The sequence below is a fragment of the Pteropus alecto genome, unplaced genomic scaffold (genome assembly GCF_000325575.1).
Source record: "Pteropus alecto unplaced genomic scaffold, ASM32557v1 scaffold17, whole genome shotgun sequence".
In the NCBI taxonomy this organism is placed as follows: domain Eukaryota; kingdom Metazoa; phylum Chordata; class Mammalia; order Chiroptera; family Pteropodidae; genus Pteropus; species Pteropus alecto.
Window position 1 is genome coordinate 583,356 of NW_006440645.1, and position 13,681 is coordinate 597,036.

Genomic DNA, 13,681 nt, shown 5'->3' on the forward strand with positions numbered 1-13,681 from the left:
CTGCTGAGTTTATCGTAAGTCGTACCCGCAGACACACGTGCTCAGTGAGGACAGATGCCCTCTGTCCTGCTCGCTGCTCTGAGTCCAGCTCTAAACAGCACCTGCCACGTAGTCGGTCCTCGGTGTATCTGTTGAGTGAATGAGCAGGTAGATGAAGGTCAGTCACACACCTGCCCAAAACCTGAGCGACCCTCATTGCACTGGACCCCAGCCAGGTCCTTCCCCTGGCACGGGGGCCCTGCATGCAGACCGCTGGCCTCAGAATTGCTGGACAAGTCAACATGAGTGAAGCCCCCGGAGTGGTGCCTGCCATAGTGAAGGAGCGGGGTCCTAGCTGTTGTTATTAACTCTCGCTCGGAGTCTGGGCCTTGACTGACGCCTGCTTACCACCCGGTCTCCCTGCGCTGTGCCCCACTGCGTGTCCTTTCCCAGGCTTTCAGCTGCGAGTCGGGGGCTCTGGCATCGCCTGACTGGCGCCTGGGGCCCAGCCACCCTGCGTCCTAACAGACCCTTGCCCCTGGGCTCCCTAGATGGCCAGCACCTCGAGGGCAGACGGGGTCCTGTGCGGCTCCGTAGCCCGAGGCCTGTCGCAGGGCACAGTGCGGGGTGGCGAGGAGACGGACAGCTGGCTAACACGGGTGATGGCAGCACAGCACTCTGTCCCCTGCAGGGTTCCCAGCACTGCCCGAGGAGCCTGGCGCTGCCGAGCCCGGGCGGGCCGAGGAGCTTGCCGCCCCTCGGGAGAGCGTGAGCCGCCATCACCCACCCGTCGTGTCAGAAGAAGACCTCTCCGTCGAGTCCTCCGCTTCCCAGGACGGCGTCCCCAGAGCCAATGGGGACAGCTCGGCCACACAGCGCTCTCCCCCAGCTCAGAAGGAGCAGGCGTGGCAGGGTGGCCCGGGGGAAGTGCCAGGTCTGCCCGGCGAGTCACCGCGCCAGCAGCAGCGGGACTGCTCGTGAGTTTCGAGAGAGGCCCTGTCCCATGTGGGCCGCATGGCACGGGTGCGGGACGCAGACAGGGTTAGTCACTGCGGTAGTTTCCGATGGCCCCAAAGGAACCCCTGCCAGAGCCGCAGGGAAAAGGCAAAACATTTAAGAAGCGTCACTGTGACGGTGTCATGCGGCCCAGCTCCAGGCCTGTGGCTTCGGGCGGGTCCCTGACTCCTCCGAGTCTCCATTTCCGCATCCGTAAATCTTGAGCGTGCGCCTGACCGCCTCGCGGGGTCGGAGGTTGAGGACGTGCCTGCGAAGCGCTGTTAAAGCTTCTGTGGGCCACAAAGCATCTCTCGTCACTGCCCCGGTGCTTCTGACGAGTGTCGTCGATGGCTTCGCAGAGGCAGCAGAAGGTGCGGGAGAAGCGGCTCCGGCGCATCTCAGCGAAGCTGGGAGTCGCTAGCAGTAAAGCAGAAGCGCAGCACAGGCTGTGGACACAGGGTGAAAGGTCGTCAATGGCGGGGACAGGTTGCAGGGGGAGTCGCAGGCCTTCCAGAGAGCGTCCGGCCGAAGGAAGCTGCCGAGGGCCAGCTCGGAGCTCAGGCCTGGCTTCATGGCCGCCAGGAGAGGGTCGCTTAAGTGACAGTTGTCTGGAAAGAGAAAGCAGGTCGTGAGAAGGGCAGGTGGGTCCCAGCCCTGAGAGCTGAGGGCAGTGTTGGCAGACGGCCTCACGGCGTCCCCGCTGTCCTTAGGTTTGTGCTGCGGCCACTGGGACTTGGGAAGGGGGTGAAATGGATAATGAATGATGTCACTCCTGTTTAGCCACCCATCGTGTTTTAGGGGAGAGCGTCGAGAAGAGGTGGGGAAGAGTAGGAGAAAGGAAAAGACAGAAAAGCCGAGGGTGCTCTGGGAGCGGCGCGGGCCTTTGACGACCATGGAGTGACAGTTATGGCAGTAGATTGTGAGACAAGCGGGGAGAGCCGACCTCTCTTCCTTAGAAACTGAGATCGCAGAGATTGCGGCGGAGCAGCTACCTCCAAACCGTACGGGCAGAAAAAGCTCCCGTGTCTACAGGTCATGCAGTTTCCCAGAAGCCGAATGAGGGTCTTTCTGCACCTGTGGCCGTGGCGACTGTGTTAGCGTGGGGTTCATGTGTTGCTTCTTAAATGTTTTGCCAAATTTTTATTCTTCAAAAACCTCATGAGCTATGAGTCTTTGTTTTGTAAACCTCCACAATTCTTCAGTATCACCTTGAGTTATCAAAAGAAAAGATAAAATTACAACATATGGATTTTGTAGAGATTAGGACGTGATAATACATTTTAGGATAATTTATCTTTAGCGTACGTCTTTCCTAGTCCACGTTAGAGCGATGAGCTTTAACTCTCCTGTATCTTACACATGGTTTTTATTCAAATTTCATTTCTTGGCCAAATTTACAAAACCTGTGACGCGCACGGGCCGTGGAGACATGATCTAGCTTCCCGCGATGCCCTCGTTTCCATGGGGGAATGTGCACCCGTGCTGAGATTGGCTTTCCATTTCAGCGTGACAACCCCAGGGACAGAAGTGTCTGGTTCTTGGAAGGCCACCGCAGCACCGGGCTCTCCCAGTGAGACGCCTGAGGAAGTGGGGGGCCCTCCTGAGGGGGAGAGGCCCCACCTCCAACCCCCCACCGTACAGGAGCCCGAGGAGCCCCCGGAAGGCAGGCGGGGGGCCTCTGCTCAGAGGACCAGCCTCGTGATCGTGGAGTCTGTAGACGACCAGCCACCGGCCTTCGAAAGACTCGATGAAGACGCCGCTTTCCAGAAGGTAAGAAGCTCCTTCTGTCTCCTGGCCCACGTGTAACGGCCGCGGACCCCCTCCCCGTTCCCATTTCTCGATGGCTTGTTCTTTCGCTGCACGACAGGAAGGTTCGCCAAATCGATTAACTCGGGCCATCTGAACTCCTCGATTTCTTTAAAATCTGAGAACCAGTAAATCTAGATAAAAACGGTACGCTTCCCGTTCTAGCTGCTTGACCATAAGCCCTCGATTTTATCATCGGAAACACTTTTGCTAAGAAAAAGGAGCGTTGGGTGAGACGACATCCCCGACGTGCAACCTCAGGCGCCAGAGCAGTGGGGTGTCAGCCGAGCCCCCCGCACCACGGGTCCGCCCGCATGAGGTGCCCGTGCTGCCCAGAGCCGGGCGCGAACTCCGCGCCTGAGGGGTCACTCCCCAGACTTCTCAGTCTCCTTAAGTGTACTTCAAGGACGATGTGGGGAAAGGGCATTCGGCCTAAACTCACTGCTGCTTCCGCGTGTCAGCAGCATGAGAGGCATCTCAGTGTCCAGTCACGAGGTGATTTTTGACACTGTGAAGAGGGGTGGAGACCGTCGTAAGAAATTCATTGTCAAAATGCGGTCTGAACGGTTCACATCCCTGAGCAGAACCTGGGGGCTTGACCCCCTCAGGCCTCCTGAACCTGGCGGCGGGGGGCGGGGGGGGGGTGCACGTCTGCTAGCCCCCGGCCATCTCCACCCCTGGAGTGTGAGGGTCTGTTTGAATTAAACTTAACGTGAATTACATTCATTTTAGAATTCAGAAACATTCTCTATGTCAAGGTGTTTTAAAGCATTAATATCCATCTTAGTAGGAAAGAGAGATTCGATAAAAGAATGAAGACTTTGGGGGAAAAGGTAACAGCATAGCATGCCTTTGGGACCGAGTCCTGCACTGGTCTTGGTTCATGACGAGTGTGACAACTGCTGGCAGGATTTCTCTAGAATCACAACTAAACCTAGGGGAGGCCCAAGCAGATGAGAATTTCTCCCGATTTGGGCAGTTATCTGAAATAACAAATTCATCCCATGGACGGATTTTTATTTCATGTTGCCTTTGCATAAAATTACTCATCTCTCAAGTTCTTGAGATTCTAGGGAAAATGTTTAATTGGTGCTATCTGGGCTCAGGAGTTACCAGATTTAGCGGAAGAATCCATAAGTAACTGAAGCGTAGGCTCGGAACGGCTGGGACGGTTCGTGTATTTAACCTGTTCTGCACGTGGATAAGCCGGTCAGCCGGTCAGTCGCGGCGTGCCCGCTCTTGGCTGGGCCTCCCGTCCCCTCTCCCCTCCCCTCGTGAGCCGCGGGCACTGCCCTCAGCTTCCTGTCTTGACTCTTTCTTTACTTCTCATCCTCAACTTGATCCAGTTTCAGTTACTTTTCTTGTTGATCCTGTGTTTTAGTCAGCAGATTCCCGAGTGCATTAAAAGTGTAGTTTTGTTTAGCATTTATGAGTTTTCCTTAGCAGAAAAGAATGTAGAAATGTAAGCTATATTTTAAAACACATTGAGAAAATTCCGTTATTTTCTTAAATAACGTTCCATTAGGGAAGAATGAATCGATACATGGCTCCCAAGATGTACGTCCTGATCTAAGGTTACGTTCTGGCTCCATCGCTAGCTGTGGGCCACGTCATAGAGTCGGCCCAGCCCTGCAGAATGCGCCCCATGCTGTCCAGTGGTGGCACATCCGTCACGGACGGAGACGCACCGCTGCCTGGGTCACAGCTGCGGGGGACTCTGACTTGCCACAGGAGGGTCTGGGGCAAGCAGGAGACATTGCTGTACCTTTGGGTGGGTCAATCTGTGTCCCCACTTGGTGACTTACCGAGAGTGCGAGTCTAAGAGGCAGTGTGGGCCAGCCGCAGGCCTCTGCTGACAGGCTCTGACGGCTCTCGGCATCCCGGAAGGGTTTGTCATTTGTTGGACACGAAGCTGTAGTCTCACTGAAGTCTGGGACTCACACACAGTTGTTCCCACCCCCGGTGGCTTTTCCACCAAAGCCTCCGTGGGTGGAACCTTCAGACACCAGTGAGAGCTGGAGCAGAGGCCGGTAGCACAGGTGTCCCTTAGCACAGGTAACAAACACCATGCTTCCTGCTTCCAGGAGCTAACAGAGGAGTTGGGGGAGCTGGAGGTCAGCTCGGACGAGGAGGCGACGGTGACCACCAGGGTCGTGCGCCGGCGGGTGATCGTCCAGGTACCAGCTGCGCAGCTGCTGCTCGTGGGGGACCATCCGTCCCGTAAGCGCGGGGGCCGAGCTGAGCAGCGAGGTCTGGTGTGCTCCTCGGGCCGTGCATGGTCTCTCCACAGCAGACCCTCGGCCTCCCACGTCGCGCCGTCAGTAAAAGCAGCGTGCCGGCGTTCGCGGCCCCCGCCATCCGCCTTGCCCCGGCCGGGCTGACCGCGCGTCTGCGTCGGTCTTACCAAGCCCGGTCCGCGCCGCCGAGCACGGCATCGCCCGCCTTCCCCCTTTGCGCCCGCCGCGCGGCCGTGCTCGGCAGTGCGGGAAGGCTCCCGTGGCTCCCGCCCTGGGGGAGGCCCCCGCGGAGTCACCGCCCCACGCCGAAGTGGCCCTTTCTCTCGACACCTCAGGGAGACGACGTGCCGGACGTGCCCGCGGAAGCGGCCACGGAGGAGGAGTACGTCGACGAGCACGGACGCACCGTGGTGAAGAAGGTACTGGAGCGCGTCCTCGCGGCCGATTCCGGACCCGCCCACCGTCACCCGCACCTCGTCCCGGCCGTCGTGCAGAGACGATACGCGAGTGCTCTCTCTTCCAGGTCACCCGGAAGGTCATCCGGCGGTACGTGTCCTCCGACGGCACCGAGAAGGAAGAGGTGACGATGCAGGGGCTGCCCCAGGAACCCGTCAGCGTCGAGGAAGGGGACGGCTACTCCAGAGTCGTGAAGCGCGTCGTGCTGAGGAGCGACACGGAGCAGTCGGAGGTGAGGCCGCCCGGCGCTCCAGGCCCGGCCCTCTGGATGGGGGACAGGGCGCTCAGCAGGCACGACGCAGCCGCTCGGGCGTGGCATTCGCCCCCTTAGTCGCCCATTCGCTTTTCCTTCATGATTTTGTGGAATTTCAAAGTGACCGTTGGTGATATTTGTAGCCATTATACTCACTGTCTTTGGTTCTTTTTATTTCTGTTTCCTGTTAAATTCAAAGTTGACTGCAGCAGAAACCCTAAAGTCCAGTCCAAACGGACGAGCTCGCCACCTGCTGGCGAGCAGAGGGCTCGGACAGGGCCGCGCGTAGGGCCTGCTGGTGCCCGTGGCCACTAGAGTAAACACGCCTTGTCCAGGCACCTGCGTTGCCGGGCCATCGGGTCAGGGTCCAGAAACTCTTCATTTGTGGTTTTGTTTCTCTCTTTTAGCTCCCCCTTTGAGGAAAACTTGACTCTTTGACACGTAACTTTGCAACATTCTCACTGTTTTGTTTCATTCACATCCTCCAAATTTTATTGACGCACGCGAGGTTCTCTGGAAAACACGCTCTTCAGTTGCTCACGTCTTTGAGAGTCGCTTCTTCGGGGTTAACTGTCTTCATAATGCCAGAGCAGAAGCTTAGACACGGGAGAGAGGGTTCGTCCCCAGGCACTACGCCTGCGTCACACTGAGAGCAGCGTCCTGCTCATTCCTGTCCTACTCACGAAACGTCCTGACAGGTTGCTGTTCACGTGATAACTGTTTGATTCGGCCGTGTAGACAGAGACGTTACATAGACGTTAATAATTGATCATAGGTTTTTTCCTAACTGCTTCTCCTTTCCAAAATCCGGTTTTCCGGAAGGCCAGAATATAACATTGTAGTTTTTGTTTGTGTCTTTGTTTGTACAGAGGAAAATTCATCATTGTTACATTCGGCAGTCAAAAACTGTGCACTGTGTGTCCTTCATTCATTAGGTGACTCTGTCCGAGCCCGGCCTCTCAGGCAGCACCTCACAGTTTCAGGCCGAGCCAGTGGAAGGCCGTAGAGTCAGCAAAGTTGTTAAAACAACGGTGGTGCGCGGAGAGAGGGTGGAGAAGCATCTGGGGGATTCTAGTTTAGCCACTGATCTTCCTTCAGCCAAAGACGACTTTGAAAAGGTACAGAACCATCTTCGCTTTGCTGTGTGTGTACCTCATGTTCGTTTTCTGTTTGAAAAGAGAACGGCTTAGCGTCTGTCGTCCGTGTGTTCACGGAAGGGCGCGACTTAATGCAAGATGGCAAATTCCTGTTCGAATAGCTCTTGCGGTGGAGTAGTACATCCTCCACGTCTGCTGTTCTTTGGTGTCACCGTAAGAGCTTTTAAAAATTCAGATGACAAGTTCTCCAGCCGAATCACAGGCAGCCTCAGGAGCTGGGGCAGGATGGTACGTCTTACGTAAAAGTCCCAGATGTGACTCGCACCCATGATGAAACAAGCATTTATAATTAAGTTTTCTTTCCAGTGAGTAATAAATGGGTCTATGGTGACAGATTCACAGACCCTTAGTACGATTCAGAAATCCCAAAATTCTGAAAACCAAAACAAATTTTCTAAGTTAGTAGCAAGATAACTTGGTAGTAAAACTTACTGTGAACTGACAAAGGAGTCTTTTTATCCTCCCTGGAGTAAAATTCAGATGTTTTGCTGTTGGCGTAGTAATGGGTGTGATTACAGGATGCCGCTCCCACCACCTGTGCGGTATTAGGACACACAGTGTGTACACCCTGTCACCTTTCTAAAACCCAAGAGGAAGATAACCTGGATTCTGAAGCCCGTCTGGCCCCAGGGACTTTGGGGGTTTGTGTGTGCAGAGCCCCCAGTCATTCTACTGAAGCGTTCGAAGTTAAGCATTCCACTGTGTGCTCTCCCACACCCACAGCGTGCACCCTCCCACACCCACAGCGTGCACCGACAGTGTGTCCACATGTGTCTGGATGTTAAAACCATACTGGGTTCAAACACTTGCGGTTCTTCACAGTTTGACTTTGGACGATCAGAGGATGAATTATCTGAGCTGCGTGTTGCTTGTTTCTGGTCACTGCGATGGTCGTTAGGTCTCCGTTGTAGAAAGGGGGGCCGACGTGAGGGGCTGGAAGCCGACGGCGCGGGTTCTGGTTTGCCGCCTTTGCGAGGTCCTGTGTCAAATCTCCGTCACAGATGGGGGCAATTTAAGCCAAACTAGGACTTAAGAACGGATCTTATTTATCCTTTGCGGCGCGGTGTATCTTTTTATACAGACTAGAGATGGATCAGGGCAGCCGGGGATCGTCTCAGCGTCCGTGGCTCACGATGGTTTGTCTCGCTTCCCTCTCTTGCTTCAGGCTTTGAGTTACGCAGGTAGCCACGCAGACGTCCACGCTCCTGCTTTAGTAGAGAGTCAAACCCGGAAAGAGGACGGATCAGTCATTAAAAGGTTTGGGTTGGCATGGAGTGATGCTGCGCCAACTAACACCTTAAAAACCTGTCCCACTTTAGGAAGAGAAAAGCAGAGCCCCACACAGACCCCGAAGCCCCCGGGAACGACCAGCCCTCGTTGTCAGGTGTCAGCCTGTCGGCGTGTCACTGCGAGTGGACACCTGTCCCCACAGTCACCCCTTGGGTTTCAGCAAGCCACCAGTTTTGTCAGGGCCGGCCAGCTGGGGCCCCCATGCTGACAGGCGTGGGGAGCACAGAGAAAGGAGGCTAAGCCTCCGCTCATGCGTTAGCCTGGCACCCCGAGCTCGGCCCAGTAGCCCACGCTCCACGAGGTGTCTGTGCGTGAGCGTGACTTTGGTGACGCCGAAGCCGGGGGCTTTAGAGTGTCAGGAAGTGTCATGACAGTGGTAAGCAGCCTGAGTCTGTGCGTGAAGGGGGCACGCTGCGCGGCTCTGGCTGCCTGTCCCCGTAACTGTTCGGTGTGTAGACTTCGGCGTCTTGCCTTGGTCTGGGCCACTAGCAGCTCCGTAAGTGTTAACGGAAGGTCTGGGCTCTGCAGCAAAAGACACAAAGCAACCTAAAGTTCCTCTTATGTTCACTTCACTCGGAAGAAGGGAAACAGTGCCCCTTCGAGCACCCCACAGAGCTGTTTCCGCCTGAGCAACGCGGTCATTAGAACCGTGAAATTGAAAGCGGTCGCGTCTGCCCTCCAGTCGCCCGTGGGGTGAGCGGCAGTTGTGCACGTGACTGCACTTGCCAGCAGGACGTTAGCGAGTGCCCGCGACTCACGGTGCACGTGCTTTGCACGCTCTGAGCTTTGAGTCCCCGAGCTCAGACCAGCCGGGTGAACACGCACCGCCAGCACCAGACCCTCAGGCCGGGACAGGGCAGGACACCAGCTACCCCAGAGTCCCAGCTGCAGCCGCTGGGTCTGAGGCCAGGGGCGGGAGAGCCAGTGCCCCACGGCCCGCAGTTGTGGGCACCCCGCACTGCGCAGCCCTCTGTCCTGTACGTGGCCGAGGGCGTGACTCATGCCCACTGCTCCCCAGGACACAGAAGTACGTTCGTCCTGTCCCTGAGTGACATGCACACGTCCATCACACGTGCGGGCACAGACCCTGGAGGCCCCGCGACAGAAGCGCATCCCCAGCTCCAAAGCCATACAGGCTCCTGCTAGCTCTTGGCAGAACATCGGGAAGCCATTGTGGATGCTGAGTCGTTAGAAATCACAACTCGATTTTGGCCATTGGAACTAGATTTGATCTTTATCGAGGGGAACACACTGAGGTGCTTTCAGACACAGAATACTTCGCGTAGCAGAGTAGGAGAGTGGGGAGCACGAGGCATGAGGGAGAGTGGGAGCGGGCAGCCGTCCCACAGACACCGGGGGTGTCCGGCCGAAGCAAATGTTTAACACCCGGGGTGGGCCAGACTCGCAGAGAGAGGCGCTGGGTGGGCGCCAGGACTCCAGGACCGGGCACAGGCAGTCCGCAGGGACGGAGCCCGGCATAGGAGCAGCTGACCGTCCCACACCGTACTCTGTGCGTTTGTGTGGACAGTGGCCCCCCCCGGCCCTGGGACCTTAGACGCTTGGCTCTGCCACTCACTAACCGTGCTGCCCTTCGGCTCTGCGATGCAGGCCCTCGGTTGCTGTGACAACGGTGCCTGCACATAATGCACGTTTCCTGCATGGCTGAGGGGGGACCGCACTCTCGAGTAGGGCTGAGGGTGGGCGAACCACAGCAGCGTCGTTTCCAGTACGGAGACAAGTGGCAGTACAGGTGCGGGGGCACGCCATCGCCCCTTTGCCAGGGGTCAGCAGTCCGACGAGGGGCCCTGAACAGCACAGGCCGCTAGGTGGCAGCAGGAGACACGACCCGGCAGTGGGGTGCTCCAGGAGGTGAGCAGGGCCGTCTCCAGTGGTCCCCCTGTGCGGGTCCCGTCCCCGCCGTTGGCAGGCGAGGCGACCCAGGCATCCCCAGACCGTCGTCCCAGGCCCCTTCCTCGGTCCCGCAGAATGACACTCAGGTTAGAGGCCTTTGTCCCATGGGAAGGTTCTCTTAGAGTTCGTGGGACACTGGAGTCACGTGGTGACTAAGGGTTGAGCCGCAGCCTCGGGAGTTTTCAGGGAACAAAGTCAGACACTGCCGTTCTCAGCGGGTCGGGGCGTGTGTGCGGTGGGGGCGCGCGTGTGGCGGATGGGGCCAGGGCGTGCGTGTGCACTTGCTGTTCCGGGGCGGCCAGGCCACCTCCCTCGAGATGGGGTGCGGGTAGCCACTGTCAACGGGGAGGGCCCTGACCTCTTGTCTGCCTTCCGCAGGACCACCATGAGTAGAGCCAGCACGCAGAAGAGGGCCGTGGTGAAGGACCAGCAGGGGACGCGCGTGCACCAGGAGCACCTGGCGGATGTGCCAGAGGCACTGGAGCCCGACGACCTCCAGCGTGACCTCCAGCGTCTCCTGCGGCGTCTCTGCGAGGAGGACTTGGAGCAGGAGGCCGAGTGAGGGCCGCGCTCACCCCGGAGCCCACCCCCACTCAGCAGCCCAGCGTCCGTGGCCACCCGCGGACCCCGCCCCGCCGCTGCCAGCAGACCCCGCGTTGGGCCAGGTCCCCCTCCTCCTAACTGTAAGCTCACTTGTGACCAAAGAGTGCGCCCTCCACTCTGGACGCTGCACCCACGACTTTGGTGTGTGCTGCCCGGGCACTGGCCACCTTCGTCGTTCTGGGCTGCCGCACAAGCCCCACGAGAAGCCGCCGACCAGCACGCCCCGCTGCAGACTCTCCCAGTGCTCCGACGAGCACACTCAGAGTCCAAGCCGCCGCCTGTCACCGCTGACGGGGCTGAGTGCGGCCTGGTGGTCGCCGACAGCGGTGGGTCAGGACAGTGCGACACGGACAACTGGCACCCGCTCCTCCTCGCGGCGGCACCGGGGGGCCCGCTTCGCCCTTGGGACCGCGGCCTAGCTGTCCTGGTAGAGGGTGGCCAGTGCTCTCGGGGACTCCCCCTGGGTGAGCCTGTGCTGCTGGTACCGCCCTCCCCTGCGACGCCAGCAGCCGCACCGAGGCCGGCGCCAGAAGCAGGCGGCCCCGGTGCAGAAGCGGGTCCCGGGGCCTTCTGGCGTCTTCGGGGCCTGGAGTTGGGGTGCGCAGGCAGATATCTAGACAGCAGTGGCTGCTGTAGTCTCCAGGTATCGTTGCTGCTTTGGTGACCACGCTGTCTTCCTGGTGGCCCTTCCTTCTGGCCACCGCCCAGGAGGTCGTGTGTTGGAACCAGGACTTGCCTACGTCGGTCACACGGAGTGACGTCCCCGCTGTGTTGGAGCAGCTTCTCCCCCTCCCTCGGGTCCCACCTCGCTGCCACCTGCATGCACCTCTGGAGAGCTGGCCCAGGCCACACCTCCAGCCACGCTGCCGAGTCCCTCTGTCCACCCTCCGTGAGCACGTCCCCCCTTTCGGCGACGTCCGGTTCTTAGCTTGCAGACAAGATTGAGAAACCCTTTAAAACCTGGTTTTGGTTAAAATTTTCAGTTCGTTTACTTGAAATCCGAGCTCCCTCGACAACTAAGTGCGTCCAGGCACTTGGCCGTGTGTTTGTTTCGAGGAAGGGACGTCAAGCACCCGGGTGAATCCCACGTCCGCTTCTTCCTCCTCCCGTGGTTGAGGCCGCGTAGCGTCTAACATGTATATTCACAAATATATCCACGTAAACTATGCATTCGGACCAGTTTTTCATTAAAAGAAAGTGTAGTCGTGCAGATGAAATCTACAACACACCCCGGACTCTGCGCCCCGGACGGAACCCTCGCCAGCCCGAGCCGGGCCGTCCCTCTGTGCAGACGTGACTCATCGCTCCGAGTCACACACGAGCGTGACACAGCGCCACGTCCTCACGTTGGGCAGCGTCACCAAGAGACCCACCTGGGCGGGAGGCGTCCGAAGCCAGACCCCCGGCCCCCGTGCACACCCCTCGGCCGCTGGGTGGGAAGCGGCGCCCGTGGCCGGGGCCAGGATTCCGGGGACCCACCGGCGCCCTCCCGCCCGACCTCTGGAGCGAAGGGCAGCGTTTCCGTGGTGTCACTTGCAGTGCCGATGACGTCCGTGTAACAGCCTAATGGTTATTCACCTTTTTTTGGTTTTGATTTTTGCCGTGTAATCGAGAAACTTGAATCCTGTGAGAAGAAGTGACTTTTCAGTTGGTGCGTCAGCATCGTGTCCCCACGCCACACTAATCGAGCGTATCCACGAGGGCATGTGTTAGCTAATGGAAAACGACACTAACAACATAGCTGCAACGTGTACGGTGGCTGATTTACTTAAATAAAATGTACAAGTGTCACGTGTGGCAGTGACTCGTTCTTCTTTCCCACTAACCCACGAGTTCAGGGGACAAGGGGTGATGTATGGGGGGAACGAGGCAGATCTGAAGCCGGGGAGAGACACGGGCCGCTTGCGGTGCCCTCGAGCACCAGAAGCGCACGTCGACGGAGCCGGGGCCTTTGGCGTCTCTGAGCGGTAAGAGCGGCGGGGACCCACCGGTCACAGCATTCGGGCTCTCGCCCTGAGCTCCGGAAGTGGCTCCAGGTGAGACGTGTCTCTCCCCCCTCGGGAGCCCCTGCCCTCCACCCCTGCACCTGGGCTGCCAGGCGACTCTGGGAGGCAGCTCAGGGTGGGGCGGCTGCCAGAAGTTGCAGCCCCACCTGTGACCTCTGGGCGGGGGAGGGGCCGGGGTGGAATCAGGCCGGTCAGTCAGTCCCGCCGGAGCGTCCACAGACGCCCAGCAGGTCGGCTCCGGGAATTTCCAGTTGGAGACATGGGAGGCAGCGAGTCGAGAGGGCGCGGACGGCCTGTGTCCCCGCACCCCTGTCCAGTGCCCGTCCACCTGGCGGGTCCCGAGCCACATCCTTCACAGCAAGCCGGGGACACGGTGAGTGACGCACTTCTCTGAGTTCCGTGAGCCGCCCTGGCTGTGGCCAGGTGGTCACAGGGATGGCATCTGAGGCGTGAGTGTGTGGCGGGGGCACATTTGAGGACAGCCCTGAGCCTGTGGCAGCTGACATCGTCTCCGGGTGGACGGCTCAGAACCTACCACCTGTGGGACCCGGTGGCGCGGAGACGGGGTCTCCGTCCGCTGAGCAGGGCGTTCGGGAGTGGGCAGCAGGGCAGGCGTGGGGGAGACGCGGGGGTGACGGGCAGGATGGGCCGAGCCGTCACTGTTTCTGCACAAACACGTGACAAGGGACAGTTTCAGCAGTTTAAAGACTTCACGGACACGGTGTCACTTCATTCTCAGGACGACCCTGCGTGGTGCATGTTTCCGTTACCCCTCACAGCCAGGCACAGCCACCTCGCGAGTGACACGGCTCGCTGGTCACAGAGCCCAGGACGTGAGCTTCTGTGTGTCGCCCTCCCAACTCCAGCAGCAAACCTCGATGTGTGCGTTCTTTCGAGAAAGGGAATGGTTTTGTGAAATGTTTGCCGCCGTGGGTTAGAACGGGCCCAGCCGAGCCCCTCCTCTGTGATAACTCAGCCATCGGAGCC

General features: G+C 58.7%; 1 protein-coding gene across 1 annotated transcript in view; it reads left to right on the forward strand.

The window, feature by feature from the left end:
• Nucleotides 1–12,479, forward strand: part of ANK2 (ankyrin 2) — a 281,207-nt gene extending 268,728 nt beyond the window's left edge. The window contains 8 exon segments of the mRNA XM_025050926.1: nucleotides 671–956; nucleotides 2,481–2,745; nucleotides 4,866–4,958; nucleotides 5,354–5,437; nucleotides 5,542–5,706; nucleotides 6,663–6,845; nucleotides 8,050–8,141; nucleotides 10,464–12,479. Of these exon segments, the coding sequence (XP_024906694.1) occupies nucleotides 671–956; nucleotides 2,481–2,745; nucleotides 4,866–4,958; nucleotides 5,354–5,437; nucleotides 5,542–5,706; nucleotides 6,663–6,845; nucleotides 8,050–8,141; nucleotides 10,464–10,647 (1,352 nt within the window). The 3' untranslated portion in view covers nucleotides 10,648–12,479.
• Nucleotides 12,480–13,681: the final 1,202 nt, after the last annotated feature.